The following is a 16,220-nucleotide window of genomic DNA, read 5'->3' as shown; positions in this document are numbered from 1 at the left end:
TGGAGCCATCTGAATCTATTACTAATTTTTAGGAAAGCCAAACCTTTACCTTCAAATGGAAGCATTTGAAACGCAACATGCATGAAAAGATGCTAAAGGCGCACGCTGATGGTTTGTTCCGTTGATGTTAAAGGTCACTTAAACGAGGCACAGATGATCTAAAACATACAGTGACATTTTGTTTCCAGTATCCTGTTATTAAGATTAAAACTGCCAAACTAGAAAATCATAGAAAATGGGTTGGGAAACGGATTCAATAAGGGAAGAATAAACATTTTTATCAGTGTTTACGGCTGAGAGAAACTGTCGTTTGTGTTTAAAAATAAAAAGAGAGAGAAAGAGAATCCAGGCGCACTTCCTGTGTTACCGCCGGTGTCCTGCAGGTGGCGCCGGACTTTAACAATCGAATCTGACTGCACAGGAAGTGCAGAAGCGCTGGAGCGGCGTTTGCTAGTTAGCTGCATGTTAGCACGATTCATCTTCATGGAATTAATAACGTAAAAGCTCCGCATGCACTTTTAATAACAACGGTATTTTTTTTTCGGGTGATCATTTTGTTCAAAGCAAGATGTCGGACAGAAAGCGAGCAAGAGAGAAGGAGGACAGACGACACCACAAGAGGGACAAGATACCAAAAGATGATTTGGAGAAACTGAAGAAGCACACGAAAAAAGTCAGCCAAGAAGTCCAGAAACTGAAACACATCGAGACATTGTGAGTAACTCCAGTTTCACTCTGGCTTTTCCTCTTTAATCCCGCAAACTTGTGCATGAATTATAAATGCGTCTTAATTGACACCCATTTTCAAGTTGATCAAGCTTATCCGCAATAAGCGAGGGGCAGCAACTTCATGTTGTTATTTTTTGTTTTAATGTTTTTGGCAGCATACTAACCATTTTTAATCTCTCTCTCATGCAGCTATGAGAAACCTCCACCGGGATTTATTAAGGTAACGTGTTCGCAGTAATAGACAGCTAAGAGTAAGAAGTAAATTACATGTGGCTTTTTTCAGGTAAAGACAAATCGTGAGAATTGGTGACAGTGATCGGTTTGTGTTGCAGGAGCATGAAGAAAAACCAGAGGACTGTATCCCTGCAGAACCAGGAAATGAAGAAGCCAGAAGCTTCCTGGCCCACGCTCCCACGAAAGGGCTGTGGATGCCTCTAGGGAGGGAGGTGAAGGTGATGCAGTGTGAGTATAGTGTGCCCGAGTTTGCACTGACGGGAATAAACATGCTGTTTACAGTTCTGCTCATGCAAATGCAGTCTTTAACTGAGTTTTTCACATCCCTCGGGAATCTTTTCACAGCTACAGGAGTTAGGTGTTGATATCAGAGGTGACACTCATTGCTAATTAGGCAAACAGAAGGAAATCTATCCCAGGAGGCAGCCTCTTGCCTTTAGAACAGGGGGCATAAGACACATGACAGTAGTGATTACTCAGCTGCTCACTTCAGCGTGTTTATTTTAAAATTTTATGCTTGTCTTCAGTGCTGACTCTAACATATTTTCATTATTAATCTCCTAGAGCTGTGCAGTGTTTTTGGCCTGGCAAGTTTCAGTCCTTTAGTTTATGTTTTTAATTTACAGTGCATACACTACAGGGTGTCTGCAAGTCCTATAAATGTTTGAAATGTGGTTTGCTGAGAACCTAAATGATTTCAAGTACAGCCATTCCACTCCTTATTAATATTTTTATCTGTAACAGAAATTGTAATCTTATTGATAGTATTTATTTCTCATGCTTCTTTACTTAAAATGAATTATTTGAAAAATTAAAAATCTGTTAAACAAGCTCACATGGATGCTGGGAAATGTTTTGAGTACGGTTTATTAGTGAGGTACCAGCAGCACTTATAGGTCTGGAACTGTAGGTGGGAGTAAATCTCCACTGTGAGTAGGCAGCAGTTATGATAGGTGATAAATGTTAACTGCGAGATCTTGACATTTATCACTGTGTCTATTGTTTTTATGACAAGAGTGATGGACCGAAGACTAATAATTGGTGTTGCAGAGATTATCTTCTGTCTGTTTTTCCCAAAACAATGAATGTCATTATGTTCAGTGTCCATTCATTCTTTCGTCCCACACATTTTCATGCTGCGAACAGCAAGAGCTCAGACACAAACATGCACACGCAAACAAAAAAGTGGTGTTTGTGTCTTTTTTCTTTTTTTTTTCTCCCTCAATCCTTTGTGAAAAACTTGTACATTTGTCGTCCTGCTTAAAGGAACGGCGAGAAATTACTTCTTTTACGTGGTGAACAGAATTCCTGCAGACTCGCATTAAAAACACTCAAGTCGTTCACAGATGCTACGCTGCCACTTGAGCAGTTAATCGGTGTGAAACTTGGATAGAAATTGCTGATTTGTTTTCAGGGCAGAAAAAGTGATAATGAATTTGAGATGATCTGTCACTGATAATCAGGCGCCTCATCATGAGCAGCGTGTTTTTTCGTGTGCGACTCTTGAGTTGCTGTTGCGTGGGGTTGTTGCGTCCCTCGCCGACTGCTGTTCAACAAAATCCAATTTAATAAAATAATATTTCTTTCAGGATTTTTTTTTACAGTTTGTGTCTTTTAATGCAGTTTGAGTTGTCCTTGATTTGCTTTATTAGCTAGATGATGAGTGGTCTAGACTGGGCTTACATACATATCCACCAGTCAATTTATTAGGTACGCTTTGCTAATACCAGCTTGGAACCCCTTTTGACTTCAGAACTGTTTTGATTCATCATGCTGTAGGCCTGTCTACATGTACACAGGGATTTTTGCATACGTAGGTTTTTCAGTAAGTTTTGGTCAGTTTTAGATGTTCGGTCAGTTTTAGATGCCTAAACTGAGCTTTTGAAAAGCTCCTTTCAGGGTGAGGCTTTCCAGTAACTCTGCGGTTACATATGGACAACAAAAATGGGGATTTTTGTCTTGCAACATCAAAGGTGTGCGACTTTTTGACGTCAGACTGTGGCCATGTTATTGTTTGTAAGGTTTTTGATTGGCCAGTATTTCTGTACAGTTGGGGTTATAACACCACATGTTCGCTTGGAAAGCACTTGACACCACTTGAAGTTGTTTTTGGTGTTTTCATGTGGACCGAAATGTTTTTTTCAGAATGAATGCGGAAAAATCCTTGTTAGTATACATGAACGTAGCCATAGATTCAACAAGGCGCTGGAAACATTCCTCAGAGAACCATGTTGACGTGGTAATGTCACAGTTGCGGCTGATCATCCTCCATGTAAATTTCACAACATCCCAAAGGTAGACTTTGGGATGTCGTGAAATTTACATGGAGTAAATGACTTGATTGGCATGTTTGAGATTATTGTCATGGGCACTGTAATTATGAAGGGATGGACATGGTCAGCAACAATAATCGGCTTGGCTGTGGCGTTTAAATGATGCTCAGTTGGTACTAAGAGGCACAGAGTGTGCATAAGAAGACATAAAACACATCATTACACCAACAACAACCTAAACTGTTGAAACAGTGCAGGGTGGATTCCTGCTTTTGTGTTGTTTGCACTAAATTCTGAACCCGACCAAGTGTTGCAGCAGAAGGACTCCTCAGACCAGGAAACATTTTTCCAATCTTCTTCTGTTCATTTTTCACCAGCGTTTGTAAACTTTACCTTCGTTGTAACAAGTGGTTATTGAGTTAGTGTTGGCTTCTTATCAGCTTCAAGCAGTCTGTCCATTCTCCTCTGACATTAACAAAGCACTTTACCAAGGACAACTGCTAATCCCTTGATATTTCCCTTTTTTTCAGACCCAACACTGGTTGTCTGGGGAAAAACCCAGTAGATCAACAATTTCTGAAATACTCAGACGAGCCCATCTGGCACCAACAATCATGCCACGTTCAAACACATTAAGAACTTCAGCTGCTTGTCTTGATCATTTCTGCATGTCTGAATGCACATGATGGCTGCCACATGATTGGTGACCAGTTGGTGCATCTGCGTAGTCATTTATGGCAACTCGCGATAACCATGACACTGAGCATATTCTATCGAACTACTGTTGAAAGCACCATGAGTTCGGGTTATTTTGGCAAACTAAAGTTCTTGAGATGAGGAAAATCAGTTTTACGTGGGACGTCTGTTTAATAGCAACTCTGCTGCCATGTACGTGAAATGTCTGATTCGTTAGACAAACAATGATTTTTGTTTCCTTTTGTAAAGGCTGGAGGTGCAAGCGCTACGGCCACAGGACAGGTGATCGGGAGTGTCCTTTCTTCATCACAGGCAACCAGAAACTGGAGCACTTCAGAGTGGTGAGTTTGTTTACTGCTGTAGAATGGTTGGCCCACCCACGGTTCCTTGCAGTAGAAAAATGCGTGAATGCAGTAGAAAAAAGTTAGTAGTCGCGTTTATGTCGTGGAGCTATGACAGAGACAGTTTGTGTCTGAGACTAAAGTTAAGTAAGGTCAGATTTAGTTTACACATGTGGGCAGCAGATCTCTGCACACAGCTCGTTCCAGTGTACTTTTAATGAAACAGTGCTCGCTGCAGGAACGCTCAGCCCCTGCAATGATTACCATAAATGCAACTGTGTCATATTTTCCTTCCTTCTATTGTCTCGATATTCCTAAAAGTGCTGACACAACACAGTTTGGAATGTATAGTTCCTGGATATAGTGTGAATTGTAGCACCTTACCTTCTTTTTGTGTGACATTGTGTACTTTATTAGGCACACGAAGACCCAATGTACGACCTGATTCGGGAAAACAAAAGGAATGAGAAGGAAACCAGGTATGTACAGTCATTTTCCTGCTGTGTGCATGTTAATTTCCCAGAGAAAGACTCATAATTTTCCACCGCTATTAAAGGACCCACTCGTGATACTCAGATCATATACTTGAAAACTCAGTTTTCCACTGTGTCCTCTCGCTGGAGTGGGACAATCTCAGATGACCTGGAAAGTCTCTCATGGTTGCTGGCTGCTTGTTCCAGTTTCTAGCAAATACTGTTTGACACCGGGATGTTTGAATTTGAGGCTAGTTCAGGAAGAAGAGCGTGCGCGATTGTGCGCGCACACATGCTTGTGTATTTTTGCATGCATATCAAAAAGGTTATTTAAAGGCCAGTGGCGCTTTGAAGTCTTACTTGCGTGTCTGTGCCACATTCATTTTGGCATCTTCTTTGAAAGGGGAGTGAAACAGTCCAACCTCTGCCAGCCTGCTTTCTAATTGCATGTAAGGTGCTGTCTATTAAATTGTGCTTGATGCGGTAGCCTTGTGTCACAATTGGGTAACGATGAAGAAGTTAGGAAATGAGAGTTTTGTTTTTTTGTTAGAATTACTTTTTGGCTTATTATTTGAGTGTATGACTTTTAATTTTATCATATATGTCACCCAAATAGTTTTTTGGGGGGGCCACATTTTTGCGTTGAATATGATGACGTTTTTCTCTCAGAGCACCGCTTCAGTTCAAGAAATAGGGGACAAAATCTGAAGCCGCCATCCTGTTCAGAAATTCACTCCAGAGTTTGGCTGAGCCTGACGTGAAGCAGTAACAGTCTTACTAAGCTAAAGAGGGGTGGTATTTTCAGAGTTACAGTCCATTTAGGACAAATTTCCCTGGAAAGAAGTGCCGTACCACGCTGCAGCAGAAGGATTCTACTGGAGCCGTGTAAGTTTTGTTGTCACCTTGCTGCTCACGTGTTACAGCGTGACTCAGAAATGCAGTATGAACACTAATATTTATGCCAGACATTGAATAGCGTACTCTGACACGTGCTTCGATAACAAAATCTAATCGTGCTGCAGCTTCTTTAGCACAAATATCCTGCTTAGCTTCATGTTATTTATTAAATTTACTCTGGTGATAATTCACACATGCCATTTGTCTTTTTTTGCACTTGAATTGTCAGCTGCTGTACGCACAACTGATCGTAGCACAGCAGTGTCCTTCAGCCTTATCCTCGCAGTGTGTCTCAAGCTGATGCAATTGTTTTCTAAGAAATGGGCTTTTGCAGACATAGTGTTGATGCCCAGTTGAAGCAATTTCTCAGTGGAAATCTGTGGACAACGTTTGCTAGCTCTTTCTTCCTCCAATAACATCGTCAGTACACACAAACTCTACTCTGTATCTGGTACAAGGCAGCAAGAAATTGAGTCTGTTTGAGGACAAGACAAACCGCTGCACTTTATTAGGTACACCTGTCCATCCTGCTGTGTATCAGGCTGCTGGTGGAGATGTAATGGTGTGGGGGAATATTTTCTTTGGGTCCCTGAGTACCAGATGAGCGTCATTGAAATCCAGTTTGCCTGAGTATTGTTGGCATTTCCATCTCTTTATGACCACAGTGTACCCATCATCTAATGTTTTGTAACCCAAAGTCACAAAATATTAAAGATACACTGTTAAATCTGTAAAGTACAAATTCTGTTCCAAATTATAGCCAGGATGTGCAGGAAGTCTTTGGTGTTACTGGACAAGTAGCCCAAAATCACCTTTTAAAATCTTGCAGTGGAGCTTGTTTTAGAAGGACCTTACCTCCTGCACCAGCACCACCATCACCACCTGGATGGTTCAGGCTTTAGAAGACCGACTCTGTGACAGGAGTCTTTGGCCTTGGTCTCGTTTAAATCCTGTTTGTTTTTGTTGTTTTTTTTGTTTTTGTTTTTTCCTAGCTTTCTGTGTACTGCAGGTTTTAGTGTGAGCACAATCAAGTAAAGGAATTATAACTAAAAAGCTGTTTTAGCACCTCAGTTTAAAGGTCATGTAGACATGTAGACTAAAACATGGCTGTTTTGGCTTCTTTCTGATGATTATTTTTTGAACATTTTAGACTGTTTAGACAAAGACATTGTAATTTTTCTGAAGATTATTCTAATTCTTCTCATCCACTCTGCTTTAGAGTCCTTTAGAGCTTGTGTATTTTTTCTAAGGGTGTCCTGCATCACTGAAGGGCCCTCCAATACACTTTTTTTTTCTTTGAGTCCTGCCCTTCAGTCTGTGTTGTCTGATTGGCTGCCTAGCCCAGTTTAAGAAAGCAGCTAGAGACACCAGTAGTCTCAGTTCTGTGAGTCTGAGCCTTCATTTGTGATGCACTTGTCTTCTCAGTGTGTTTCATGTAAAAGAGAATACATCGAAGCATGCAGGTGCTAAAGATATAATAATATGTAAGTCTTTTTGAATGTTTCCATAGTAGTCTTAAGATTTGTTGTGTTCTTATTAAACTAAACCCCAAATCATACGTGTGTGCAGAATATTTTCTTACAAAACTGAGCACTCCAACAAAAGTGAACATTTAAATTAAAATGAGTTTTACTTGTTTGGTAAAGATAAAGATATCTGTGAGACTTCCCAAAAAACTTAGAAGAAACCATTTAAAAATGCCTGAAACAAAATTGACGATGAAGTCATTATTGTCTCCTCCATTTTGGATTTAAGCAATAATGGACACCTTTTAAAAAAGATTAATTGAAAACTAAATATGTGCCCAAGACCTGAAGTTTTAATTGTTACTTGGACAGGTTTGCTAACATTACTAGAAATACGCAACCACAAGCGGGCACGTGGCTCACTCTGCCTTCTGGAAATGCTGGTACTGGGACAAAGACAGTGTGCTGCTCAGTGACATTTGAGATGCTTGCCAACCTGGGCATCAGTATGCCTCGGCTGTACTTTCCTCCCTGCACTTGACTTAAATACCACATCCTCTTCTCTCCTGCCTTCCCTCCTTGTCTGTAGGATCCAGCAGCTGCAGCAACTGCTCCAGGACACCACTTCCTCTTCCGCCTCCGACTCAGACAGCTCCTCCTCTTCTTCATCCTCCTCCTCTGATCACCATCCCAGAAAGAAGAGGAAAAAGAAGAAGGACAAAAAGAAGAAAGACAAAAAGAAGAGCAAGAGGAAGCGAAAGCACAAGTCCAAAACTAATGACTCCTCCGATTCAGACTGAGGGCATGCTGATACGCGAACTTGAGTATTACGTGTTTTGCACATAAAAAAGGAAAGGGACTGAAATGCAGCACAGCGAGACCTGCACCCTGAAGACGCCCCCATAAGCTTTTCCCCCTCAGGTTAAAAGCTGTTTATGGACCAAGCATGATGACTTCTCCCTCACATTTCTTTCCCCCCCAGGGCGACAACTCGCCTTTACGTCCTCTCTGTCGGCTCACACAGCACAGAGTCCGATGGAACAGCAGCTTAAGTATGAATGTGTGCCTTGGTACATATGTTTGTCAAAAAGGATTTGCTGCATGGGCAGTGACTCTTCAGCGAGTATGGAATGAGCCTTCTGGTTTAAGAGAATGTTCTTACATCGATTCTGGTAAGGTCATATTCAGAGATTGTATTTTTCTCTGGCATTGCATTCTTATTAAAAACTTTGATTGTAGAGTGCATTAAATGAAAATGGGTGGAAAAAATGTAAACGTTAGAATGTTTTTCCACACGAGCCAAAATGTTTGAATGCTTGTGACTGTACATAAACATTTGGAAAGATTTGAGGTTGGAATATGCTTATGTGCTCTGAGGAAGCCACAGAAATGTGGAAAGAATCTTTTGAGATCTCTGTATAGCCGTATACAGAGACATGCACTGCAGTACTAAAGTTTTCAAGGCATCTTTAAGTATAACCATCAGGCTTTGCAATGCTCTAGATCGGGTTTCAAATGTGAGGCCCACGGGCCAGAATCGGCCTGGCAAGAACTCCCATCCGGCCCACTGGATGGCTTTGGAAAATGTAAAGGAGGGCTTAAATTTCACTGTATTTTAATACATTTTACTGCATTTCCTACTGCTAAAATCCTTCCTCATGAGCATTCATACAACACCAAAGTAATTATGTCAAAAATAAACAACTAAATGACAGAAAAGTTCCCATTTTTTCACCAATTCCAATAGAAATTCCCTTTTTTTTTCTTTTTTTTTTAAATTTATATATTACAATGAGTCCACAGTAAGATGAATAAAACCATAACAGAAAACTTTCTGTGAATTAAAAACTGATTATGAAACAATGAAGTATCAGAACTTTTTCTCTAGTCTTAGACATTTATTTTTTACAATTCCGAGTCCAAAGAATCGTGATGACAGATCTCCATCCAGCCCTTCACTCATCCTTTTCAGGGTCGCGGGGGGCGCTGGAGCCTATCCCAGCTGTCATAGGGCGAGAGGCGGGGTACACCCTGGACAGGTCGCCAGTCTGTCGCAGGGCCAACACACAGGGACAGACACTCACATTCACATCTAGTGGCAATTTGGATTATCCAATTAACCTATCCCCACAAGTTGCATGTCTTTGAACGGTGGGAGGAAGCCGGAATACCTGGAGGGAGCCCACGCAAGCACGGGGAGAACATGTAAACTCCACACAGAAAGACCCCGGCCTGATGTTGGAATTAAACTCAGGACCTTGATGACAGATCTTTCATTTGAAATTGTACTTCCCTTTTCTTCTATTAAGATATCTGAGGGATTAAATGTGTAGTCCAACTTCTTTACACTGACAAAAAGGGGAGATTCCCTCTGCCCCTGCTCTGTGGACAGGGTTGTTGTTGTTGTTGTTTGGGTTTTTTTGTTTTGTTTTTTGATGATTTCTGTGAGAGGGGATGTCTTTAATATGACCCTGTCGGAGACCACAGCTGTAGCTGAGTGCAGAATCTCCACCCACCTACTGTTCAAACTACCTGAAAGACATCAAATCAAAAGCCTTAAACGAAGCAAGGAGGAGAGAGGAAAAGGCTCATTTCAGGCAGCGAATGAACTGAGAGTTTGCACCAAGTATGGTGTAAATAATGAATGTTTTTAAACTTCAATGCAAAGAAAATCTGGTGGTGTCTATGCATAAAAATGTGCAACAGGAAATGAGCATAATAGGTTCTCTAGAAACATTCCAGCTCTATAGTGACAAAGTCTGTGAGAAAGGGATCATTTCAGGGAATTCACAAAGTTATTGTCATGTGTCATGGGCGCTGTCGCCGGGCGTCACTCCTTCCCGAAACCGGATGAGTGTTTCCAGGTGGGCGATTCAGGGATGTGATTGTTCCGACACTGTCTGGCCTTCATGTGAGATAATAGTTTTTGACTCTATAGCTCATGTTGCCTTTGACTTGATGTTTTTTTGTTTTGTTTTGTTTTTTTAGAAACTTCACAGAGAGGCTGTCCATTAAAAATTACACAGCACAGTAATGGGGTGACCTTTATAGCCAAGCAACATTTTTCTTTTGATCTTGTCCTGCTAGCGGTCTGACGATACTTAAACTGAATAGTTTTAGTACACACTGGACAGGAATCCCTGCTCTCTGTACTCAGCTACCATCAAGAAGTCTTCAAATTGACTTCTCTAGGAGCAGATTTGCATGCAGACCAACAGTAGCTACTTAAAACAAGCATTACTCTTTAAGCTGCAGTTGAGGAAGTCTGCTGCTTCTCTTCTTCTAAACTACACACATTCCCTCTTCCTAATGACCCTGACAGAGACAATTACAGTAGACCTACAGGGAATAAGCAGGCAAGATTTCCATTTAGATTTGAGACTTAGGCTTTCTGAATAGCTCGTACACAGGGGACTGTATGTGTTTGTGAGAAATTACAGCTCCATCAAAGAGTAACAGATAATGCAGCCATGAGAGCGTTTTAGTTGCTTATTGAGAGCATAGATCCAAGTTTTCTCTCGTCATACTTGACTCTTCTCACTTGCTTTCTGTGGCAAATTTCTTTTTTTCTAGACGCTTGGACCAATAAACGAGGATAAATCAGCTTCCCTGAAACATTTTGTTCCGTGTTGACTTCTCTCTCTCTCTCTCTCCCTGTCTCTCGCTTCGTCTTTGAGTAGCACAATGAATCTCCCAGATGAGGTGCAGTCACAGAAAGCAGCTCTGAGGGAGGTTATGCCACGTAGAGAGAATTTGGTCAGTGGAGAGGCTTTTTATTAAAGCGCTCCGTCTTTTTGGACAGGGTGCAGGTCAGACAGGCTGCCAGACCCGAATCTCTGCTGATTGTGTTTTAGCCTCAACATGCAGTCCAGATTGGGAGCATTGGAACAGTTGCATGTTTCATTCTTCAAACTCGGCGTCTCTCTGCAACATTCACTTTCAGATCAAATAAAAAATACACTAAAGGGCCAAGTTTCATCTTTAAGTTCACATCAGTTTGTTAGGATAGTGTTTTCATTCATGCCTACGCTCACTGGCCTCTTCATTGGGTACAACTGCTCGTTAGCGCAAACCAGCCAATCACATGGCAGCAACTCAGTGCATTTAGATGTGGTCATGGCAACCTGGTGAAGTTCAAACTGAGCATCAGAATGGGGAAGAAAGGTGATTTAAGTGACTTTGAATATAGCGTGGTGCTCGGTGCTAGACAGGCTGGTCTGCTGGGGTTTTCCCACATAACCGTCTCTGAGGTTTACAGGGAACAGGCCAAAAAAAGGAAGTATCCAGTGAGCGGCAGTTCTCTGCTTGGAAATATCTTGTTGTTGCCAGAGGGCACGGAGAAATGACCAGAGTGCTTTGAGCTGATAGGAGGGTAACAGTAGCTACAACCAAGTTATGCAGAAGAGCATCTCTGAAGACACTATATGTGAAACCTTTAAAATGATGGGCTACAACAGCAGAAGAACGCGCTGGGTGCCACTCATGTCAGCAAAGAGGAAACTGAAAATACAACTCACACGGGCTCCCCAAAAGTTGACAGAAAACTGGTGAGACGTTACCTGATCTGCTGAGTCTCGATTTCTGCTGCGAAAAACAGGGTCAGAATTTGTTAAACAACACGAAACCATAGATCCATCCTGCCTTGTATCAGCTGTTCAGGCAGGTAGTGGTGGTATAATGGTTCTAGGGATCATTTTGTAGCTCATTTTGAGCCCTTTAGTACCAACTGAGCATCATTTGAGCACCGCAGCCTGCCTGAATATTGCTGCCGGCCATCTCTATCCCTTCATAACCCCAGTGTACTCATCTCTTAATGGCTGCTTCCAGCAGGATAACGCTTCTTGTATCAAAACTCAAATCATCTCAAACTGGTTTCTTGAACATGACAATAAATTTACTCTACCTTTGGGATGTGTAACAGGCAATTGACCAAATGGATGTGCAGCTGACAAATCTGCAGCTTTGTGATGCTGTCATCCATCGGCACCTTGTAGAATTAAAGCACTCCTAAAGGGAAAAGGGAGTTCAACCTGGTAGTATAAGACCTTAGGTTAGCTGTGTGTGGATTCAACTTGTAATTTGAAGTTAATAATGTATTTCCAGACATTAAAGGTTGTTATTTCCCCCAAAATAGGCAGCTGGGTTAATTTAGAAACAACAAAGGGCAGGGATAGCTCAGTAGGTAGAGTGGTGGCCCCATGATCGGAAGGTTGGGGGTTTGAATCCGCTGAACGGCCACCCTGAGGTACCCATGAGGAAGGGACCGTCCCTACACACTGGGCGTCCAATGGCTGCCCACTGCTTCACTGAGTGAATGGGTTAAATGCAGAGAGGAATTTCCCCACGGGGATCAATAAAGTACACATTATTATTATTAAATGGCAGGTGAACACATGAAAATAATAAAATGTTATACAGCGGAATAAAAGTTATCTGGATGAGTGGATTTGTGTGTTTAAGAAAACCCTGTTTTATATCTGCAATGTGTCACGAGTCCTTGTCAACGATCAAGCAAAGACCTCGAAGCCTCGGAGGACTCACAATTACAAAAAAAGCCCTGCATCATTTTGAATCCAATTTCTGTGGGATGCTGAAAGAAAACATGAATCTGTCAAAAACAAATCATGTATAGAGCAAACTGAAGAGAACAAGGAACGACTCACTAGCCGAAACACTCATTCATCATCAGACTCGGTGGTGCTTCTGTTTGAGCATGTATGGCTTGCCAAAGGAACTGGCACGCTGCCATCTATTGTTATTGTTGGTCTATTGCTGGATGTAACAGGGTGGTCTATATGAGCATTCTGTGTGCTCTAATTAAGCAAAATGCACTGAAACCCAGTGGACAACGCTTCATTAAAAAGAATGGAAACAAACAACAAACAATGATCCTAAATCCTGGCCCGTTTATTCACTTGATCTCAGCTTGAACGAAGACAAGTCTAAAGGTAAGAGCATCGTGTTTAGGCAGGTAAAATCTGATTTTGACGTTCTCTGCTGAACACCAGTCTTCTGTTAACGATCAAATCAAATCTGAAACAAAGATATGCAGCCCTTCAGATACTTATGGTCTGGATTTGCTTTCCAAAATATGGGAGGAAAAAAAGAAAGTAGACAATTAAACCTTTATGAGCAGATCTGCTGCACTTAACTCATGAATAATAACCATGTTTGCCAAAAGGGAAAATTAAGCAGCACCAAGGCTTCCCTCTGTTTTGATAGTGTTATCTGATATGACATTAAAGTTTCACACCAGACGTGCAGATGAATGGAGGTTGGCCCGCTGTTTGTGAAACAGGATGTGTCCAAATCAGAGCGAGTTACACAAGTGACAACTGACATCTATAAAAAGAAATCAGTCCAGTGCTTACCTTCTGAGTGCAACGCCAGAAATGAGAGTGACTCTGCAGTTTTACCGGCTTGCACTGTGAGTTTCCACTTGATTGAACGCATCATGTGATGCTTTTTTAGAAGTGTGGGCTGTCTTAAAGCAATATGGCAAAATAGAAATAAAAGATGAAAATATGACCTCATCTCTGAGCCCTTCGATTTGCTCTTGAGCCCTCTCGAGTTAGAGTCGGGGATCCAAAGGTCACAGTGACCAAATGACGCAAATAACACAGAGGGATAAAAGAATGCTTTTGTTTGCTTCCCCAAAAGAAAAGCAGCAGTAAGTGCTGTTTAGAATATATTACATACCATATTACATATCACGCAGCATTCATAGGTCAAACAAAGATTTATTATCTGAGTCAAATCTGTATGCTTGCACAGAAAAACAAAATGTGTTGACGCATCTTGAAAAACCCATAAAAATATCTGTTTTCTTCCTCTTACATTTTTGGGTCAGGTGTGCCTGTCCTCGCAGCCTATTTATGGAGTCAGATTGGGTGTGAAGTCGAGGACGAGGGCTGCCATTTAAACGGGCCGAGCTTTGCATCCTGTGTTTTTGCAGAGAGAAAAATAAACAGAATGAGGGACTAAGAGATTTCTGCTGGGTGTGTCGCTCCAGATTGTTTGCCAGGACGAACAGGGCTCCTGTATTAATCCTCCTGCTGCTGCTCCCGCTGAGTGGAGACGAGGACGAGCTGCAGAGCTGCCTGCCACACACACACTTTTTCTCTTTCAGCCACAAATGCCACTCATTCTGGTACCAAGCACAGCAGGTAATTAACGATCAAAATTAAAGGGACACCGTGGCTCGGAGATGCTGCAGTCTTTACAGAGTGCCTGCAACATTATACCCTCAGACATAAAGTAACACTAGAAGGTCATAATCCCACCCTCCAAACAGGAGGACATTCAATAACCATGAATTATTGAAAGCTCTGTTCCCGTTTGCCTTTCCTTTCCCGAGAGACTGAAGACCGATCTGCTTTTGTTTCATCAGTTACTGTGAAACAAAAAGACGTCTCCTTCAGATTTGAGTTGTTTGTCAGGTATAATCTGTTCAATCGTTGCTGTAGCAGGCCCACCATTTGTCATGTTGGTGTAGGCTCACTCGGGGAGGCAGAAGTCCTTTCTAATATTTCATTTTTTCCTAAATTATTCTCAGCCGAAAAATAAGCGCGTATTTATTTTCAGCCTTGTAAATTCTCTGTGCAAAGTCATTAATGATGAACTGCAAAGTACATTTAGTCCTCTTTAGGAGACAGTCCCTTCTTTATCAAGAATGATGTGTTTTTTTAAGGATCGTAGTTACTAAAAGACATCAGGGAAAATCAGCGAGAGCATGAAGTAACATTTAAGTATATGATGCAACACAGACTATTGTCTTCTGCTCTTGTCTTCTCTAATCAGTGTTTTCTTCCAGCCTGTTTTTTTTTTTACTCTTTTTAATAACTGCCAGATAGCCTACACATGATTTTACACGTGAGCCATATTGGGTTTTAATGTCAGTTTTTGATTGCCCTGCTTGTAGGAATATAAACAAACAGTAACAAACATAAATTAGAGAAGAAAATACATCAAATACACACAATTTGTTGTCATTTTCTCGGAAAGTGTGCTTGACTGTGCAAGAATGTTATAACCGATGAACGAAAATCAAACTGGGATGGTCATCTTCTTGCTTATCTGGCAATTAATCTAATCCAACACTGATATCAAATGCTTTTGGGATGATAAATCGATCTTTATAGCACATTTATTGAAGGACTCATAAGAAAAGATGCTTCCTGTTTCCTCAGCTTCCACATTTCTGTGATATTCCTGTTAGGTGATTTTGCTCTTGCATCCTTATCCAACACACTACACCTACACACACCCATACACACCACTGTCACCACACACTCCCTCACTACATGTTTAGGTAAATAAATTGACAGGGGGGGTGAGGAGAGGATTACTTTTACAGAGTGAAGGTTTCCACTCAGAAATACTCTGTAAAACAAGAAGAAAGTTTTCATTTCCCTTTCTGTATGTTGGCACTGGACTTAAAACTGTTATTTACCAAACCGAGCTGAGCTTTGGGGCTAAAATAATGAAATGACGATTTTCCATCCTGTAAAAAAATAAATAATTACTAAAAAGTCCCCTTCCTCCTGTTAACCAGTGACTGCTTGAGTTCTGCTGCTGTCGTGCATTCGTGCATCCTCTGTTTGGCAACACAAGCCAGCCAGCAGACGGCAGAAGAAAAGAGGAAGTGGAAACATCAGCACTATCTCTACGGCAGAGGAGGGAGAGAGAGAGAGAGAGAGAGAGAGAGAGAGGGAGAGGAAACACCAGTGAGTGACACGCTCTCACACACACGGACACAAACACACTCTCTCTCTCACTCACAACACACAACTCCGGACCTTTTAGTGGAAGAAGCGTCCTCGCGTCGTCAGGTTGGTGAAAGCCTCGTTTCCTTCTTCCTGCAGAAATGTTGTTGTTGCTGAAATTCCGTCTCACTTCCTTCGCGTTGTGGCGCTAAATGTTCCTGGGGGGTGGCTCGCAGTGTTTTTGTGTGCTCGCTGCGCTCTCGCCACGGCGTGCCCGAGTGTCTGTGCGTTACACCGGAGCGAGGCAGCGAGTGTGCCTGCGCTCACGGCTCTCTCCTCCTGCCTGTCGCTACTTTGTTTTCGGTGGCCTCACAGCGGCTCCGGGCGCTGTTATTTTATTGACATG

General features: G+C 41.8%; 2 protein-coding genes across 5 annotated transcripts in view; both read left to right on the top strand.

Moving 5' to 3' along the window:
• The first annotated feature begins 376 nt into the window (after positions 1-376).
• Positions 377-8,384, top strand: rp9 (RP9 pre-mRNA splicing factor). Its single transcript, XM_004547990.4, has 6 exons — positions 377-714; positions 919-949; positions 1,062-1,191; positions 4,182-4,273; positions 4,691-4,752; positions 7,699-8,384. Exons 1-6 carry the CDS (start codon positions 569-571, stop codon positions 7,907-7,909), a joined length of 672 nt encoding a protein of 223 aa, XP_004548047.1. The 5' UTR covers positions 377-568; the 3' UTR covers positions 7,910-8,384.
• A 7,406-nt stretch (positions 8,385-15,790) lies between these two features.
• elmo1 (engulfment and cell motility 1 (ced-12 homolog, C. elegans)) overlaps positions 15,791-16,220 on the top strand; it is a 104,397-nt gene continuing 103,967 nt past the window's right edge. For all 4 annotated transcript variants that reach the window (XM_076879747.1, XM_076879745.1, XM_076879746.1 and 1 more), the window contains exon 1: positions 15,791-15,940. The gene's annotated coding sequence lies outside the window, so the exon portion shown is untranslated. The remainder of the gene's footprint in view (positions 15,941-16,220) is intronic.

The sequence above is a fragment of the Maylandia zebra genome, linkage group LG22 (assembly GCF_041146795.1).
Source record: "Maylandia zebra isolate NMK-2024a linkage group LG22, Mzebra_GT3a, whole genome shotgun sequence".
Taxonomy (NCBI): domain Eukaryota; kingdom Metazoa; phylum Chordata; class Actinopteri; order Cichliformes; family Cichlidae; genus Maylandia; species Maylandia zebra.
This window is presented reverse-complemented; position numbering and strand designations above follow the sequence as displayed.